The sequence below is a fragment of the Vicia villosa genome, linkage group LG4 (genome assembly GCF_029867415.1).
Source record: "Vicia villosa cultivar HV-30 ecotype Madison, WI linkage group LG4, Vvil1.0, whole genome shotgun sequence".
Lineage (NCBI taxonomy): Eukaryota > Viridiplantae > Streptophyta > Magnoliopsida > Fabales > Fabaceae > Vicia > Vicia villosa.
Window position 1 is genome coordinate 102319912 of NC_081183.1, and position 19644 is coordinate 102339555.

General features: G+C 33.0%; 3 protein-coding genes and 1 long non-coding RNA gene across 5 annotated transcripts; 1 reads left to right on the top strand and 3 right to left on the bottom strand.

The window, feature by feature from the left end:
* Nucleotides 1-2717: 2717 nt before the first annotated feature.
* Nucleotides 2718-3941, bottom strand: LOC131599401 (uncharacterized). 2 transcript variants are annotated; one of them, XR_009282742.1, is made up of 4 exons: nucleotides 3788-3941; nucleotides 3398-3532; nucleotides 3031-3183; nucleotides 2718-2818 (listed from the first exon to the last, which is right to left on the bottom strand). It is a non-coding gene; the product is annotated as an uncharacterized LOC131599401 (long non-coding RNA). The 2 variants fall into 2 exon arrangements; XR_009282741.1 differs by having other exon boundaries at nucleotides 3709-3800.
* Nucleotides 3942-5670: 1729 nt separating this feature from the next.
* LOC131595021 (mechanosensitive ion channel protein 10-like) lies at nucleotides 5671-9000 on the bottom strand. The gene is made up of 5 exons (XM_058867241.1): nucleotides 7505-9000; nucleotides 7284-7407; nucleotides 6784-7077; nucleotides 6436-6638; nucleotides 5671-6268 (listed from the first exon to the last, which is right to left on the bottom strand). The coding sequence occupies exons 1-5, from the start codon at nucleotides 8854-8856 to the stop codon at nucleotides 6001-6003; spliced, it is 2241 nt and encodes a 746-aa protein (XP_058723224.1). The 5' UTR covers nucleotides 8857-9000; the 3' UTR covers nucleotides 5671-6000.
* A 5529-nt stretch (nucleotides 9001-14529) lies between these two features.
* LOC131595023 (uncharacterized) lies at nucleotides 14530-15279 on the top strand. Its single transcript, XM_058867243.1, has one exon. It carries the CDS (start codon nucleotides 14818-14820, stop codon nucleotides 15175-15177), a length of 360 nt encoding a protein of 119 aa, XP_058723226.1. The 5' UTR covers nucleotides 14530-14817; the 3' UTR covers nucleotides 15178-15279.
* Nucleotides 15280-15418: 139 nt separating this feature from the next.
* On the bottom strand, nucleotides 15419-18879 carry LOC131595022 (replication protein A 70 kDa DNA-binding subunit A-like). The gene is made up of 2 exons (XM_058867242.1): nucleotides 18534-18879; nucleotides 15419-17343 (listed from the first exon to the last, which is right to left on the bottom strand). Exons 1-2 carry the CDS (start codon nucleotides 18803-18805, stop codon nucleotides 15705-15707), a joined length of 1911 nt encoding a protein of 636 aa, XP_058723225.1. The 5' UTR covers nucleotides 18806-18879; the 3' UTR covers nucleotides 15419-15704.
* Between the last annotated feature and the right edge of the window lie 765 nt (nucleotides 18880-19644).

A 19644-nucleotide genomic window follows, 5' to 3' on the forward strand; every position in this document is an offset into this window, starting at 1 on the left:
CGTAATAAATCGCTACCAACTGAAATGAACGATAAACTACGCTAAGAATTGATAACCTAAGCATACAATATCCTAAGAAAATTAAAATGCAAGAATGAGAGGGAGAGAGAGAGAGAGAGAGAGAGAGAGAGAGAGAGAGAGAGAGAGAGAGAGAGAGAGAGAGAGAGAGAGAGAGAGAGAGAGTACATCGGGATATATAGTGGTTCATCTCTATCGTTCTCGCAGGAGCCTACTCCCCTCTTTAATGGTTTCTCATTAGAAGTTGTTTTTGTCCTCTATATATTGAAAAATATAGCAAGAGTTCATACAATCACTAATCCACAATGAAATTCTAGCACTTATAACAGATGTCCTAACAACACACAATATCAATACATATGTTATAACATCTATCGACTTACAGCCCACTTATCAAAATTGAAAGTAAATGATAAAATGATCAATAAGACAATGAATTGTTAGCCCAATTCAGTGCAAACAACACCTAATCTGGGGGCTACCAAGCCAGGAAGGAAGTCCACTATTAGTAGTATTGGTTCAAAGCTAAACAGCCCTAATTTACAACTTCTCGCCTAATTACTACCCATCGCTACTTCTGCCTAGAAGTCAACATTTAGACCTGAGAAATCGTCATCCCACTTCCAATCACTGCAGTGATAAAACAGCCAGACACCCTTTGACCAAGGGAACCCAAGTAGAAAGATCACATTTCCAATAAAAAAATACTTAGTTAAGCATCCTAACTAAGAACAATACTTGATTTAGCTTAAAAGCTTTGATCAAGAAAACCACTCAACTCTCTTGCTTAAAAGCTTCAAGAGTGAGAACACATATCCACCTCAATGTATCAGAAGACTCCTAAAACAACAACCCTTATTGCATCCACGGTTTTCCTTGTGTGAATGCTTGACAAGCTAGATTTCCCAAGTTCCTTTTTATAGATACTTGCATAATGGGATTGGACTTTAATCAGAATTCAATCTTCTCTTTTCTGAAAACAGCTGCAAGATCTTTTCACAAATTAGGAACAAATCAAATCAAATCAAATCTTAGTTTTCCAAAAGAAATCTCAAAGATTCTTTTTCTAAAAACAGAGACTAATCTGCATTTGTCCTAATCATTCCTTGATTGCCTGCGCCTAGGGCTGGACATCGGTTCGGTTCGGTTCGGGTCCGGGCCTAAAACCTCAAACCGGACCAACCCACGGGTGGAAATGATGAACCCAATTCCCGACCGGCTCAATGTTCGGTTTTTTCGGGTCCGGTCTAAGTCGGTTCGGTTATACACATCGGTTAATTTCGGACTTTTGAATTTTAAACAGTTTTTTTTTACAATTTTCTTTATTACGAATTGGGTCTTTCTTTATTACGAATTGGGCCTTACATGGACCATTATAACACCATCATAATCCGTTTATTTAAACTTTTTTATTCTTTCAAAATTGTGTCCAAAATAAATATTGAGATTTTTTTAATCTTTTATTTTATTTCTGATAGAGTCATTATTGAAGTTAAATAAATCAAAAATTTACAATTAAACGACTCATAGGTTTATAACATTTTAATGATTCTATAATCATGATTTTTAATCCATTTATAACATTTTAATGATTCTATAGAGTATGAATTTAACACTGTCCATGGTTACTCAAACAAATTCAAAGCTCAAGCAAATTCAAAGCCCAGTATGTATGACTCCTAATCCCCAACTTGTTTCTCTGATGGATAGAACAAAACCAGCAGCAAAATCTCTGATGGATAGAACAAAACCAGCTGCAATAGTGTTATCTGAACAATGGTTTCAAAGAGAAAGAAATCAATACTTAAGAAACAGCTTTTAATTATAAGGAATAAGGAAAACTATAAAATAGTATAGATTTGATTAAATAAACATCAAAATTATTGTGAAACCAGACAAGCAAAAAATACTAATTTTTAATTAAAACTAGTAAGAGACCCGTGCTCCCGCACGGGTAAAAACATTTATATCTTAAATTATCTATTTAAAATAGAATTAAAGTTAATGAATAATTTAGACATGGAAAAACATTGACACAGACGGTCTATAAGTCAATAACCATCTCATCATTAAAAGATATATTTATGGTTTTTTTTACTTGGATCTAACGGGTAGTGTCCCGTATCATTAAAGAGCTTAAAGGTAGTGCACTGTGAGTGTAAAATTTTTTACACAGTCATGCGATGAGGGCAAGGATTTCAATACGGTGAAGCCTTATAATATTTTCTCCAACATATCTGTAAAAGAGACAACATATCAATAAACAAATCTAGGATTTATATATCCATATTTCTTCTAAAAGGATGGATATAACTACTACTACTACTAAATGTAGAATAATATATTGAACTAAAGAGATTTCATAATGAATGTTTCCTTAAAAAAATGATCCGAACTAAGAAGATAATGTCTTATAGCTAAACTCGTGTTCATATATGACCAATAGAGGATAGTGTGTTTGGTAAATACAGTTTATCATCAATTTAAACCGAGGATGCACTCTGTAACAAACAGAAGAATGTACAAAAGTTACGCGATGAATGTTTGCCAAAGAAAAATGAAATCAATTTCACAAGTCTTCACATATTAATGTTGTGATTTTATCATTCTGAGAACATCACCAGAAAATAAAGCTTCCTAAAAAAGCAGGTTAGCATTGTACGAAACTATTGTATAACATACTTGGAAAATATGGGTTAACTTTAAGATCACATAGGAATCCCCAGTGAAATTTTTTCCATAAGAGGAGTTTGGGACAAATATTGGATTAAGATTCTCTATACGCCATATTTCAAGTCCACTATTTAAGATTAAGGAGAATAATGCATAAGATCAAAGCATGAAATTAATTTATGCATTGAATAGAACCAAGTGAAGGCAAAACAGAAAAAATCTAGTAAACATTGAAAATCTGATAAATGGTAATCAGTAAAATATGAAATTAATTTATGCATTGAATAGAACCAAATTATTCATCTTTCTTAATATAAAGTCACTACTTTCCTTGTATACCTTCCACAAACCATCACTTGCCAAAATGATGAATTCAGTGTCATCACCAATCTTCTTAATCATCACACCAGACTTTGCAGTGATGTGCTCTTTCAGTTTTCCATCTCCAAATGCTTTTGTTTTCTAACTCTCCATCCACTATTGCAACATTCCCTAGCAAAACTGGAACAAAAACCTGTAATCTATATTATTAGAAAACTCTATATAGCAAAAAGTAGATGCGATAACAATACCAGGTAACAACTTGATAATGATCCGTAAGAATTTTGTCACAGTAAATTCATAACCCTATCACACACAATGAAATTTGTTTACCTAAACATTATATAAAACATAAGACATAAGACAAATAGTTCATTCTTCAAACCTGGCCAAAAGTTATTGAGATAAATATGCCATCTTTTTTCAAAACCCTGTGAACAGCTTTAAACGTGGACATCACCTTGGACTTAGTTTCCGGCTTTGGATTCCATGGGTCACCATTATCCACGAACAATACATCCTTCAAAATCAAAGTTAACATATTCACATTTATTCCTCAAGCTTAAAAGATGTAAGAATCGTAAATTCAATTGTGACAACAACCATGAAAATTGAAAAAATCAGAAAAGATTTCAATTTTCAAATTTAAATAGTAGAAAAAAAAGTAGATTAAAACAAAAATAGAAGAAAAAGAACCTTGAAATGATTATTTTCATGGATGAAGACCATTAATACTCTGCATCATGTAAATCCTTTGAAAAGATTTGTTGCTTACTTGTTTCTTTCTTCTGGTCTGTTTACTTTTTGTTTTCTCGATGTGCTTTAGCTTTCGTTCACGATCGATTTGTGGGTTTCACGGAGGAAAAAAGATGACGGGGGTGCTAGGGTTTGACGGAGGAACAGAGAGAGAGAAAGGGGGAAGACGAAGAGTTGTGTCTGTTTCAGGTTGGATTTTCACGGCACCATGATTTAGGGTTTGCGAGAGAAGAGAATACAGAGAGAAAAGAGAAAGGGAAAAGAGAAATTAGTACGGTGAGGGAAAAGAGAGAGAAAAGAGAAAGTAGTATATTGTGACTCGTGAGGAAGTTTTTCAAATTGGACCAATGACATTCAAACACTTGTGAACATAAACTCAAAAGTAAATTGTTTATTTGTTAATTACTATAATGTCCTTTTTGCAGTGCAATTTAATTTTGAGGAAAGGACACAATAGTCACTTTGGTCAATTTTCTAGTATATGGTAGATAGTAGATAGTAGATAGTAGATAGTAGATAGTAGATTGAAACATTTTTAAAAGATTATTAGCTCAGAAGTTCACAGGTCTACATTAAAAAATTAAATAAGAGATTTACAGTTTCTTCTGAGGCTAATATCTCACATATTAAAGAATATCAATTTAATATTTCAGATTCAAAAATAAAAAACAAGAGTCATATACCTTGGTTAAAAGTTACAGTGGTTTCTCTCTAACAACCTCTTCATCTTGAAATTAAGTTCATATTCTTCATCTCACAATAAGTAATTAGATCTTCTGGATACTGAATCTTCAAGAGTGAAAACGAAATATTGGTTAGACTGTGGAAATCAAGGAGAGAAAGGTAGTAAAAATACATTCAAAATTAATTATCAATGATATGAGATAGAGAAGAAAGGAACCAAACAGATATACTACCTTGTTGAGTTTCTGAATCGGAGAGAAAAACAGAGCCAGTAGTTGTATTTGGAAACGGCTAGGGTTTGCTTACTAAGTTACTAAGGATGATATATATAGCTAGGTTAATCTAATGGATATGTATACTGGGCTTCAAGTTTTACGCAGTCCAGCCCAGTGTTAACAACAATACAAATAACATCATCTGCGGTCGGATTCGGTTTCCGTTGGGTTGATTTGGCCCAACCGAACCGAACCGCTATTAACCAATAAAAGCCGAACAAGCCACCCGCTGGACCCGAGACCCGAAGTTGATCCGACCGAATCCATTCGGTTTGCATGGGGTCGGACGGTTACGCTCGGTTCCATTTATTTTGTCCACCCCTACCTGCGCCTGTAGTGATTATCTGAATATTCCAGATTCTCATATTTTTCAACCAAATCTTTTACGGTTTATATTCTGGTGTAGGATGTCACAACATATGGCCGAATATCTGTCAAAAACACATAACAGTTGAACCTGTTATCACAGCAGAACAAGATGTTACAACATTTTGTTCAACATCAATTAAGAACCATGTTTTAGCAAAAATTATGTCAATTACAAAAATCATAGAACTTACCCACAATAATGCTAATGTGTCCAACAAAATCTTAAAGTGATGTAGTGTTCAACAAAAGAATAAGTCGCTAATGTGTTCACCAAAGTCATTAAAAGATTACGATTCACAAAATTGAGAAAAGAACTTGGAGTCATAGCACTTAATAGCTTGAATTAAAAAGCTATGGTGAGTTTAATTCAAGCTATGTTAGTAGGAGTTAGTTAGAATCAGTTTGTATACCTAATTCTGTTAGTTTCTGTTAGTTAGAGGTTGAACAAGTAACAACCTAGTGTATAAATAACTCCTATCTTCTTGATCAATGAATAATAATCATCTTTTCATTCTCTCACATATACTTCTCAATCACTCTTTTCTTCTCTTCCTCTCAACTCTTATCCCCAACAGTTCTTTAAGCAATTGACAACTTGGCTTTTTTTAATGCAATTTACCAGTTGAATGTAGCTAAATTCCACAATAGTACAAAAACATGACACAACATGTTACTTTTCAAGTAAGGAAAGAAAGCGATATTACAATGAATGAGTCACGTGAATGGAGAAATAAAATACGAATAGTTGACTGCTGCAGAACATATTTACTTATTGATATTTAATGATAGAAAAAGGTCCAAAATAAAATAGCCGATAAGTTAACTAATTTTGCTAACACTGATTTAAATATGGATTGTTCCTCCTTTCTTTATTTCTATGTTTCTTGTCGCTCAAGTTAACTAATCAAACTGTCTGTGCTTTATGGTCTTGTGATCTTACATGACTGAGACGAACTTCTTGTGGCAGCAAATTATATTTAATATCAAGATCTTCAAAAATTCTCTTTAACTCGAGAACTAATTCAGATCTTCTGTTGTTCCTGTCGCTGGAATTCTGAAAGTTTATTGTGTGAGTAACGTAAAGAACCATTTTCATCTTGTTCACATTCTCAATATCCTTAACCAATACACTATGGTTTGGACGCCAATGTTGTGGCCTACTCTCCAAGTATCTGAAAATGTTAAACAAAAATGTCAACATTAAGTTCAAATAAAAAATTCATATGACTTTTAGTGCTTATATATCACATTGTTAGCGATAGAAATCTCTGTAGTACCGACACCTCAGAAAAATTGCGTGTCTGTGTCTGTTGCAAAAACATTGTTAGTATAAACTTACTCTTTTATTCTAGCTTTTAAAGCTCCAATGCTTTGTATTGAAGTTGAAACATCAACAGAAAATTCAACAGAATCACTCATTTCTGGACTCCGGTAGAAGTTACTGATTGGCTTGGTTGCAAGAACTGAATTCGGATAGAATATCTTTTCATTGTCGTATCTCAAAAATATTGTAGTCAATATGTTCATCTCTTCTACAATCATCTGTGAAGTATATATGTAATAAAAATGTGTCAATTCGGTACTTCTTGAGCTGTTATACTAAAGTTATAAAGTTATAGTTTCAAATTGCAATCTGCAACCGTAATTGGTGGTTTCTAAAACCATAATATTGGGAATTGAAGACTACCTGAACACCATCGATGACACAACGATCCCCGACATCAAACGGATGCATCACGAAAACAAATATAATAGCTTCAAATACTGTCTTAGCTGTGTTGCCAAACACAAACGCCACAAGTAAAAGCTGTGATGAAATGAAGACAAGAACTTGGGTTGTTAAGAATCCCATCACAAGCAACAACACAATGATGGCCAAAACAAGGACAATTGCAGAAGCAATGTTATTCAATTCATCAACAGCTGTTTTGGCATCGTTTAGTGAATGTACAAGTGATTGGCGTTCTAGGTAGACTTTCACCTACAAACATGAATGATATATGTGAGCAATATTGTGATTGTAACATTTAACTGAGCAATAACTTCAGATTGAATATATATCTGGAGCCCGACACTGACACAAATAGTTAGACACTCAGTCACACCTTTAGCCTGAAATGCCGGTGCTACATAGTTTCTAGACCTTGTGATCAAATATGATGTAATATAAATATCAAGCTACTTTACCAGCCAGTTCTTGAGAGACTTCCTCTTAATTCTTCCAGTCTCAACTGCTCCTTCAAATAGTGGAAGCAAATTTTCCACTTCTTCGATTTTCATAAACCGCAATAGATCTTCCTTCTCAATGTACCTAATGAATTCAATGGTTAGTGACAACATTAAACAATTCCAAAGAAAATGAATGTAAATCACAATGCTGGGAGATTTTATAGATTAAGCAGTCTTACTTGCTTCCTGGCTTAGCAACATTCCTGAAAATCCGATAAGCCGCCGCCTTTGCTTCCCACTCACTAGTAATTTCACTATCTTTCGCATCACTCTCTTCTTCATAGATACTCTCCGGCGTATAACTAATGGTAGATAATCCAGAACTCCTAATGACATCAACCAACCCTTTCATAGTCCAAGCCGAAACTTTCTTTTGTTTCATTTTCTTAAGCTTCTCCACATCAATAACTTGCGCTTGTTCTTTCTTCCCTTTCTTCTCATTATCTCTAACCAACGTCTGGAAACTAATCCGCCCCCTACTCGAACTCTTCCCCACCATTTCCGCCATCTCCATCAAAGGAGGACCAGAAAGAGTCCTAAGAATATACTGATGAAAAATCGATTCTTGAACCCTATCAAAAAACCTAGTCGACTGAAAATGCGAAGACAATAGCTTAATCAACAAAGTCTTCGCCAACCATATAGCGGCCGAAATAACAAAAGAACCAAGTGCTTTTGTGATGTAACCAAGAATCCTAGTAACTTTTCTTGTTCTCTTAACTCCATGATGAAAAACTAAACTCCATGCCAAAAGCACCAAACTCAACCATATAAATGCTTGAACACTCTTCCTAACACCATAAACAAAATACAAGACTTTCTTCTTAAACAAGAAATTTCTTTCGATTAAGAAAACCAGAACATTCATAAACCAACTAGTGACTAATCTACCAGAGATGATAACTAATGTAAGCACACACCATTTCCAAAGTTCTAAACTCCAAATTTTCTTATCTTGCAATCTATGAACCATTAAGCTTGCAATCAAAAACCCTAAAATTAAAACAAATGCAAACAACTCAATCCAATTCATTAGTTTCATCTTCTTACCAGATCTCTTACTCACTTCAATTTCTGCAGTCTTGTAAACTTCTTCTTCCTCATCATCATCCTCTTCTTCTTCTCCTTTCTTTGGAGTACCAATCAACGGAGTTCTTGGAGTAATGACAGTTCCAATTCCATCAGGAACATCCCTTGGAAGAATCTTCTTGTTTGGAGAATTGGAACTCTTGATTTGAGTCTTGTCTGCTACAAAGTTTGCATCTTTTGGAAATGGTGGTTCCACCATTCTAGCTTTTGGCTTTGAGAATTCAGACCGACCCAAGAAAGTGGTTGTGGAAACTTGGTCATTACTGCTTCTGAGATTCTCAAGCTCTGTGAGTTCTTCTTCTGCATGAGACCCTTTAGAATGAGAACTGGTTTCACCAACATGGGTGCGTTCAAAATCTCTGATTTCTTGGTTGTTTGAAATTCGAAGAACAACCTCGTTATTTGTCGTTTTGTTGTTTTTCACGGTTTTTTGTTCTTCCATCAGAAGTAGACAACTTTCTAGATTTTGAACAATGATTTTTGTATCATCGTATGTTTGTAACCGAAAGAGAATAAAAAGATAGCTTACAGTTTCTTCAACGTTTGAAACTTTTGAATTTGGAGAATCTGATTCACTGTATGTTTGACTAACAAAACTTGAGTGAAGACTTTTTTTTTTTGTCCGTGATTTTTTCTTTATGGTGAATTCTATGTCAGTGTTATTTTAATAATTATCTATAATATAATAAATTGTTTTTCTGAAAATCACAAAAATACTATTTTAAAATAATAATTTGGCGAAAAAGATTTTTTTTTTTGGTTTTTTCCAACTCATTTTTCACTTTCCAACTCAATTTTTACTTTTTATTACTTTATTATTATTATTTCAAATAAATTATTAATCAAAAAATTCCAAAAAATTATTTTTTTAATAAAAAGATTATTATGATCATTAATTTATATTTAAAATAGTATTTAATTTTTAAAAATTAACGTTAGTAATTAAATATTAATAACGAAGAAATATAATTTGAAAATTTTTTTTTTAAGATACAATATTTATTAAGAAAATAATAATAATTTTAGTTTAAAAAAGATTATTCCAATTAAAGTAAATTCAAAAATAAATTTGAAAAGGTGTGTTATTGGATAAAATACAAAAATGTGTGTCACTTATCATTAACTTTAATTTATATGATTCAGAATATTATTATATTAATATATGTCATTATTGAAATTTATACAATTAAATATTAGAAAAATTATTTATTATTGATGTCATTTCGCAAATATATGTTATCAATGTAAATAGGAGAAAAGTGTATTTATATATATATATATATATATATATATATATATATATATATATATATATATATATATATATCCACAGGAAAAAAGTGTATTACTTATTCAATTGTAAAATACTACTATTATTAATATCAAATTCTATTGATTCAGATATTTTTGTGAATGATACCTAAACAAAAAAAAATTGTATACGGAAAAAAATCTATTATTGATCTAAATATTTTTATATGGAAAAATAGTATTTATAATCCAAAAAAAAATTATTCAAAAAAGGTATACGGGAAAAAACTATTATTGATCTAAATATTTTTATGTAAACGTACTTAAACATAAATAATATTTTGTATGGGAAAAATCTATTGATTATCTAAATATTTTTATAAATGGTATTTATGATCCAAAAAAAATTTACTCCAAAAAGGTATATGGGAAAAAAACTATTATTGATCTAAATATTTTTACATACGAAAATTTACAATTGATTCAGATACTTTTGTAAATGATACCTAAACATAAATAATATTTGTATATGGGAAAAACCTATTAATGATCAAATATATTTTTATATATGAAAAATGATATTTGTTATCCAAAAAATTTTGATTCAAAAATGGTGTATCGGAAAAAAATCTTTTATTAATTTAAATATTTTTAAATACGAAAATTTAATATTGATCCAGATACTTTTCTAAATGAAACTTAAACATAAATAATATTTGCATACGGGAAAAAAATTATTATTGATCTAAATATTTTTATACATGAAAATGGTATTTATGATCCAAAAAATTTAATTCAAATTTTGTTTTTGATTTAAAATAAATGTATTATGTAAACAAATGTGTGTACCAAATCATAACTCGTGCGTATGCACGAGTTTGTTACTAGTTATATGGATAGACTAACTTGTGCCCCAATGGCACATGTTAAGAAACCCATAAATAAAAAATTTATATTGAAACAAATAATAAGAAATTTAGTTTTAATCTTTTAACATCATGGCACAATTTCCAAAACAAACTTACTACATTTAGTTTTTAACTTGTGCCCTTATGTCAGATGTTAACATTACCCTTTATTTACGAATAGATTATCTTTGTTATAGCAAATTTTTTAAATTTTTACAATAAAATATATTGTACTTTGATTCCGATGTTGGAGGTTAATCATAAGAAATTGTGAGAAAAACTTGATGAAAACGAGATGTGTCGTTGCTTTAATGTGTAGCCTTTATGAACATCTTAGAGAATATATCAATCACTTATTCTTTGAATGTCGCTTTGCGATTGAGATTTGGAAGAATGTGGTCAAATATTTCGAAATTATAAGAATACCTAATACTATGGAGGATTTGTTCAGAGTGGTGAACTTTGGATGACATCCAAAATTTAAAGATATGACCCCGACAGCTTGGATTCATACAGTACATCGGATTTGGATAGCAAGAAATGAGGATCGCTTTATGGATGTTAATTCATCTAAGTATGGTGGTAAGTAATATTTTGGCCCTTACTAAGACCAACTTCAATGTTTCAACAAGATGGATTGCAAACAGTAGTATTGAACATCCAATTCTTAATAACCTTCTAATAATTGTGAGACGATATAGAAAGGCTTCGGAGATCATTTCAGTGTATTGGAAGAAACCTAGGGTGGGTTGGATGAAAGTTATCACATATAGATATTGGATCGGAAGAATGAGCTATCTTTACAGATCATCATGGTGGTTTTTCAGTTAATTTAGAGGAGTTGGATCTCTTAAGAGTGGGAATTACTTCAATATTGTTTGATTTGAAGAAAGCCAGTGAGATAGGGTGACAACATGTGTGGTTAGAGTGTGATTCTCAAGTATCAATTCAATGCATTACAAAAGAGGAAATATTTCTTTAGGATCTCCGAAACAGATGGTATAGTTGCAAAAGGGTTCAGCTAAACCTGGTATATTCTCACACTTATAAAGAGGAAAAGAGTTACGCCTAAAAATTGGTTAATCATGGTCATTCAATAGTTTCCTTCTTGTGGTGAAAAATATTGCCTTTCTTTATCTAGGAAGATTTTTTCAAAGATGAGTTTGATCTTCCAAACTTTAAATTTACTTGAGATTTTAGTAGCGGATCGACAAGATCATCCCTTAGGTCTCAGGATATTCAGTGCGATATTTATTTGCCTTTTGCTTTTGGTTTTCTTTTTCTCTTTTCCTTTAATTTTATATTTTTTCTTTGATTTTTTTTTTTGGCTGGGTCAGGCCTAATCTCCTGATTTGTACATTTTTTTATTTATAATATAGTTTTGGTTTTATTCAAAAAAATTATTAAATCGATAAATTCTTGGTCTTAAATTATAAATTACTTTTTCAAATACTAATTAAACATTAATAATTTTTTATTATATATATTATTATTTATTACTCTTAATTTTTTTAATTTATCTTTCTTAGGATATTAATAAAAAAATAGTTTTTTTAAAACAATACATATTTTATCTTTCTTAAAACTTAGTATATTTTTTAATTTGTGTAAAATAGTTCAAATAATTTATAATTTGAGGGTGAGATAGTAATATTTATTTCCCTCAAATTTAGTTAAAAAAATATCACATAATATTCTTAAAAAATTGATAAAAAAGTTTTAAAAGTAATAATATATAATCCTAGAAATATGATTATGTTTGGGTTTAGGTTTGTAAAATTGGCTTGGTCTAATGTTAGGGTTAAGTTTGAGTTACACATTCCACTCATCCTAACCCATCATTTAAACATCATTCTTAAAAAAATAGTTTTCAAACGGATACTCACCGCTTTTTTTTTAATGCACACACATCAAAATATAAATAAATATTGTTTATTAAATATTAATTAATTTAAATTATTTGTGTAATTATTAAGAAATATTGAATAATTTTTTAATTATTAAATGACCCTACCACAACCAATTTGCCTATAGAATTTTCTAGCAAACTCTATGTCGCCAAGCAACAGACCATCAAAGGAAGATTGCATGAGTTCTATTGATTGATTGTCAATCAATTGGACATTCAATGTATACTTGCAACAAACTTCGACCTAAGCTTGACAAACCCAAAAAAAACATAATTGAAAGACGCATATTAAATCCTTAAGCTCAAAAAGAACTATGTTGGCAATGTAGCTTTGAAGATTGATATGAAGAAAGCATTTGACACTTCAGACTATAATTTCATTAATTATTTCCTAGACCAATTCAGATTCAATAACACATTCTGTAGCTGTAGTTGATAGATGAAATCCTCAAGTCAACACACTTAGCTATCTTAATCAATGGAAAATATGTGAATTTTTTCAACTGTATTAGAGGGGAGGGGCAAGGTGATCCACTACCCACTCCTCTCTTTTTCCTTGTTGAAGACGTGTTTAGTAAATCAATCTTCATAGCTCTAGACAAAGGAAACATCAATATGATGCAACTTTGTAGAGGGGTCTTAATTCCAACTCATGTCATATAGGCAAAGGATATAAATATAATAATGATATTTTGCCAAGAATCATGGGCTTCTATGAGAAGTGTGTTGAACATTTTCAATGATTAGTGTCATATCCAGTAAGGTCATCAATGATTATACTGTTGTATCTAGACCTCCATAACTTTCTGCACTCAACAATTGAGTCAGTTCATATCTGCTCCAACAATGAACCATTTCAATGCAGCTACTCGTGTCTTGAGGTATTTGAAATCATGTTCTGGCAGAGGGATATTCTTACCAAGAGATTCACAGATCAAATTATATGGATACTCTGATGTTAATTGGGTGGGATGCTCTGATACTATAAGATCTATTTTAGGAGAGTGTTTCTTCCTTAGGAGATCTATCATATCATGGAGAACCAAGAAACAATTAATTGTATCCAGATTATCAAGTGAAGCAGAATATCGGGCTCTGCCTGCTGCTACATGTGAGCTCCAATGACTTGTATATTTGTTCAAAGATTTGAAGGTCGACTGCATAAAGACACCAGTGTTGTATTGTGATAACCAAAATGTATTACACATTACAGTAAATTTGATGTTTCATGAAAGAACCAAACATCTTAAAATTGATTGTCATATTGTAAGAGAGAAGATGTTGAAAGAATTGATGAAATTACTGCCATGTACATCAAAGGATCGGCTAGCAGACTTCTTCACCAAATCCTTACTACCTAAACCTTTCAATCGATTACTATCCAAGTTAATGATGCTTGATATTTATCAACGTTCAACTTGTGAGAAGGTGTTACAAGATATAGCTTTTTATGATGCAAACAACATGGAAAACCAAACTTGAGATGAAGTGCTAACCACCATAACTAACTTTCTGTTATGACTGTTATGACAGTTAGAGTTAATTAGAGTCTATAATCAAATAAAGGCTTGTGTAATATAGTTAGCATAGATATTACTTGTTCTATATGTAAAATTTGTATTTTCCATAATCAATCAATGAAGTTGGATGAATTTCACCAAATATGCTTATTCATATTATATTTTAAAAAAGAACTATATAGATATTAATGGTGCAAAGACTCTAATCTAGCATATTTGTGTTTAATACATACAATACTTCTCAAATATAATTATTTTCAATGAAGAGAACTTTAAAAAATCCGACTTTTTTACAGAAAAAAAGAACATACTACATACATGTGTTCAGTCAGTAACACTTTTCAGTGAAAGATAATATGGATATATTATATCATTGTGATTATAGTTTTTTCTATTTTTTTTAAGTGGTGCCCACAAATACCCAATTTGAACCAAACCATTCAAAATCAGAACCTGTTATTTGCTACCCCACTAAAGAGCATAAATACTTCTATGGACAAAGAATAGAATGCAACTTGAGAATTAAACACCCTAAGACCCAATCAACGACCTCAGAAATCAGAATAAACTCTCAATAGAATAGGTGTGGGTTGAACCAATGAGATAACCTTATCCGTCAATTTCCAATAGAGAAGCTGCCACATCAGATGCATGCAAATATGCAGAAATTTTCCACCTCTCATTCCATGCCTGCCTCCTTCACCTTTCCACTCAAAGCAAAACTCAAAATCATACCAAACCCATTTCCTCACTATACACTAAGCTTCGAGCAAGTTAATATCTAGCAGAGTAAAAGAAAGATCCTATAGGAAAAAATGGCTTCCACTTCTGCAGTTTCAATGTCAATGCCACTAACATACACCTACCAGAAGAGGGTGGTGAATAGCTCTGAGGTATTCTTCAATCCATTGCCTCTACGGTCTTCAAAGGCTATAACAACGTCAAAACGCAGTGGAAGATTTCAAGTCAGGGCCTCCATGAAGGAAAAAGTTGTGACACGACTCACAGCAGCAGCATTGACAGCTTCAATGATGGCTCCTGATGTGGCTGAAGCAGCTGTTTCACCTTCTCTCAAGAACTTCTTGCTCAGCATCGCGGCTGGTGGAGCCGTGGTTCTAGTTATCATTGGTGCTGTCGTTGCTGTATCCAATTTCGATCCTGTCAAGCGACGCTGAAAGTTTTCTGTTGTGCTGCCTAGCCCCTAGCCTTTTGATCCTCCTATCATGATATGTATCTGTAAAGTTCTTCAGTAATGAATTGAACTCTCTGTAAACTAATATTCGAGTCTTGAGCTCCACTTAAGCAGAAGCTTCACAAAATGTAATATTCAAATATGAAGTATAAACATAGCTGACAGAAAATTAAATATGAAGTAGTATAAACATAGCTGACAGAAAATTAAAAAAGAGTCAGATATTAAGTAGATTATAGTTATATAAACGTAGTATGATTACTCAGATGATGTAGTAATCAATAATCACTTGCAGTTTTTTGGGTAAATATTCTAAGTAAAGCGTGTGCGCTAATGCCAACAGATACGGCTCATTACAAGAAAATAAGCTGAAACCAAGCTACAATTACTTCCTACAGAACTTGGAAATCAAATCAAGCATGTACCTATAGATATTCTATGTAAAAGCGTGTGCACTAATGCCAACAGATATGGCTCATTACAAGAAAATACGCTGAAACCAAGCTACAATTACTTCCTACAGAACTTGGAAATCAAATCAAGCATGTACCTACTCTCTGCAGAATAATTCACCTTATCTGCCTTAACTACTGTGCTCTTCACCTTCTGTTCTTCCCCATATAATTCCTCTTTGATTTTCAGCTTAAATACAAAGTGATTGAAGAGTCTACTCTTGACTATCTCGCCAAACCTTTCTTCGTCCTCTTGTTCATACTTCAGTGCATACAGCTCTTTTGCTGGGTACCCCATAATCTCTTCCCCTGCTTCCTGGAAAGCTGTTACCCAAGTTAATCCAGTATGATCCTGAATTTGAGCTTGGAGAAGGTAACGATAATCGCATTCCTCGAATTCCTGGTTGCATCTATCACATTGCCATCTGGTGTCTCCTGACCTTGTCACTTTCTTATTGCACTGTCTATCTCCAATCATCAAAGGGCAAGCTGTGTAACAAAATGTATCAGTCTTCATGAATGTTATGGCTGCCCTTATCGTTATCCAGTCCGGCTTGTCTGAACGCCCCAGACCTTCGTCTTTGATTTGAGACACAGTTTTGCGTATCTCATTCTTCAGTCCTCCATGAGTAATGTCCTTAGAAATGGACAGAGAAGCAGAATCTTTTCCGACTTGATCAAACCAGGCTCGTAAGCTTTGAGCCTCAGGGAAATCTGGATTTATGAAAAGCTGAGTAGTGGAAATAGAGCCTAAAGACTTTCCACTGAATTCATTCACCTTCCCAGCCTTTACTGCCAAAATGGGGAAAACACCGGAATCTACCATCTCTTGCAGCTTTTGTCCTTCCCTGTTGCAGAATTCACCCCAAAGTGTTAGCTCAACACTTCTGCCAGAATTGTCCTTCAGATTCAAAATCCTTCGCAGCGTTTCCAATCCATTCTTCCTTAAGATGGGAACTGAAGGATTCACAGATGTCACAACCCCAATAACATCAAGGATAGCATTACTTTCGACATTCTCAATGTCACTGATAGGCCTGAAGGAGAATTGCTGTTTAGGTATCGAACCGTCCTCATCTGGGCAAAGCTCAACTGTGGAATTTAAATCCAGCATAATTTCCCATTCATTCTTCAAATGGTTGAAATTCTTCTGTGCAGGTTTCAAGCTACCTTTGGATATCAAGTAAACTTTGCCAACCTCGATTGTTTCATAGAAGCGGTCAACAATAGCATTAAAGCATGTTACGCGGATCTCACCACCATCAGAATCAAGGAGATCAAACGAGAAGACTTTTCCATCTCCACGAGCATTGTTATACCGGCGCAAATCCCCTTTAGCAGTAACTCTTGCCCTGATTGCCCACCTACCTTGATATGGATTTAAAGCAGCTATCGGTATTGTTCGCGCCGGCGCCTCGTTTTTCATAACAGCACCGCGGCCTTTGTAAACCGGGGGAGGTTTGTATGAAGGTTGAATTGTTGGCCTGAAATTCTGCACATTAGTACTACCAGTATTTTGAGTAGCCAAAATATTCCTATTATTATTATAATTGTTATTGTTGTTGTTGACCGAACTTCCCACAGTGTTATCATGCAATGCTTTCTGAACTGGTAATTCTGAATCCACAAATGGCTTTGGACTTCCAATGATCTCACAATCAGGTATTATGGATTCCATGTTGAGGACCATAATAATCCTGTGCAAGGAAAAACAAACACAAAAACACATAAATCAATTGTACAGAATAAAAATAAGCCTAAAGTGAATTATGCTACAATTCATCAATAACATTCTTTTAACTCTAACATACATATGCTAGGATTTCCAATTTCATCAACACAATGGTTTACCGAAGAGACACATGAAGCCAAGAGTTGTATAAAATAAATGTATCTTCTGTAAGATTTTAACTCTTTAATAATTCATCAGTAACATTATTTTAACTCATTAACATCCATACACTAGGATTTCAAATTTCATCAACGACGTAGCATTACCTAATTCTAACACTAATAATTCACTGAAGAGACACGTGAAGCAAAAACTTACATAAAATAAATAAATCTTCTATAACATTTCAAGTTGAAAATTGGAATGACAGAGTGATATTCACATTAAATTTAAATTGCAATAATATTCAACTATCACAATAAACTAAAACTAAGTTCAACTATCACATTTCATCAATGAGGTTCTATATCCTAATTCTAACACTATTTCTTACAAGTGCAACTTCTAGAACGCTTTCGTTTTCAAATTAGAACAACCTAAAAATTGAAATTCACATAAAATTCAAATTCCAATAATCTCAACTCAAGTTCAACTATCACAGGTAACTAATACTTAACTCATAAGGTTCCATATCCTTTTGTCAAAACAAAAAAAAACTCATAAGGTTCCATATCCTAATTCTCACAAATGCAACTTCTACAATGTTCTAGGTTTAAAACTGCGACGACCTAAACAGCGAAATCCACAAAAAATTCAAATGGCAACAATCCTAATTCCTCCATCACAAGAAACTAAAACTTAGTTCAGCTATCACATTTCACCAACAAGGTTCTGTATCCCAATTCTTACACTAATTGTTACAAATGAGGTTTAAAACTGCGACGACCTAAACAGCGAAATCCACATAAAATTCAAATTCCAACAATCCTAATTCCTCCATCACAAGAAACTAAAACTTAGTTCAGCTATCACATTTCACCAACAAGGTTCTGTATCCCAATTCTTACACTAGTTGTTACAAATGAGGTTTAAAACTGTAATAACCTAAAAATTGAAATGCACATAAAATTCAAATTCCAACAATCTCAACATGATCATAACAACATAAATTTCTTAATCCAGCAAAAAACTTAACATGAAAGGGGGAAAATATACTTGCGATTCTGGAAAATAGTGCAAATGTATTCGAGAAGCTGAACGATGGAGCCATTCTTGATACGTCCGGTGGTGACTAGGTCGTTGAGTTGAGCAGCGAGCATAGCGTGGTGCGATGAAACGGCGTCGGAGAGGAGAACGCGGTACCGCTGCTGCTGAGAGTTTTTGTTGCTTACGACTGATGTAATCTCGAGAATTTGAACGAGCGGTTTCGCGTTGATGTCGCCGCTGATTATCGCCGGAATGGCGTTCGCGGTGAGATTCACCGACATGGTGGTGGTGGTGGTTCCGATTTGGTATTCGAAGAGAAACTCTTAACCAGAAATGGAAAGTTAGAATGAAGGAGTATTGGGGAAAGAGATTTTGATGAATAGAATGGGTTTCAGCACGGGAGTGAACCGGATAGAAAAAACCGGACCGGTTTTGCGACTATGTGAAACAAACCGATCAAGTTCATTAGGGGTAATGTTTACTTGTGTCCTCCTAAACAGTGTTTTAAAAACCGGACCGGTCATCAAATCGGTGAGAGTATTGGGTCACTGGTTTATCGGTCGAACCACTGGGTCACTGGTCGAACCGCATGACCAAACCGGATTAAACTTGTCATTATAATAAAACTATATAGGTATAAAACCGGTCGAACCGGATCATTCAATCTCTAAAAAATTTTAACTAGCACTTAAAAGTTGATCCATTAACAACATAATCTACAAATTAAAAATTACAAATTCAGAAGTTGTGCATTAGGTGCTGAAAATACTAATAATCCATATAGTTTAAGGCTCTTAAAAAGCACAAATATAGTTTGCTCAGCACTTAAAAATCACAAATTTAGTTCAAATTTAAACATAAGTATTACACATAACAAAGTAGTACATATTACAAAGTCTAATTGCAACATAAACTAATTGAGTACTTTAGAACCAAAACACTCAAATATCTATTAAATTTAGTTCCAAGGAGGTAAAATTATCTCAATGTTGGGATCTCCTTCGATATCAAAACCATCTCCAACAAAATCAATCGCATTTGCAACATCTTCCCCATCAATGATATCATTACTTTGGTTGTTTTCTCCGGAGTTAAGTGGTGCATCTCCCTCAACATCAAC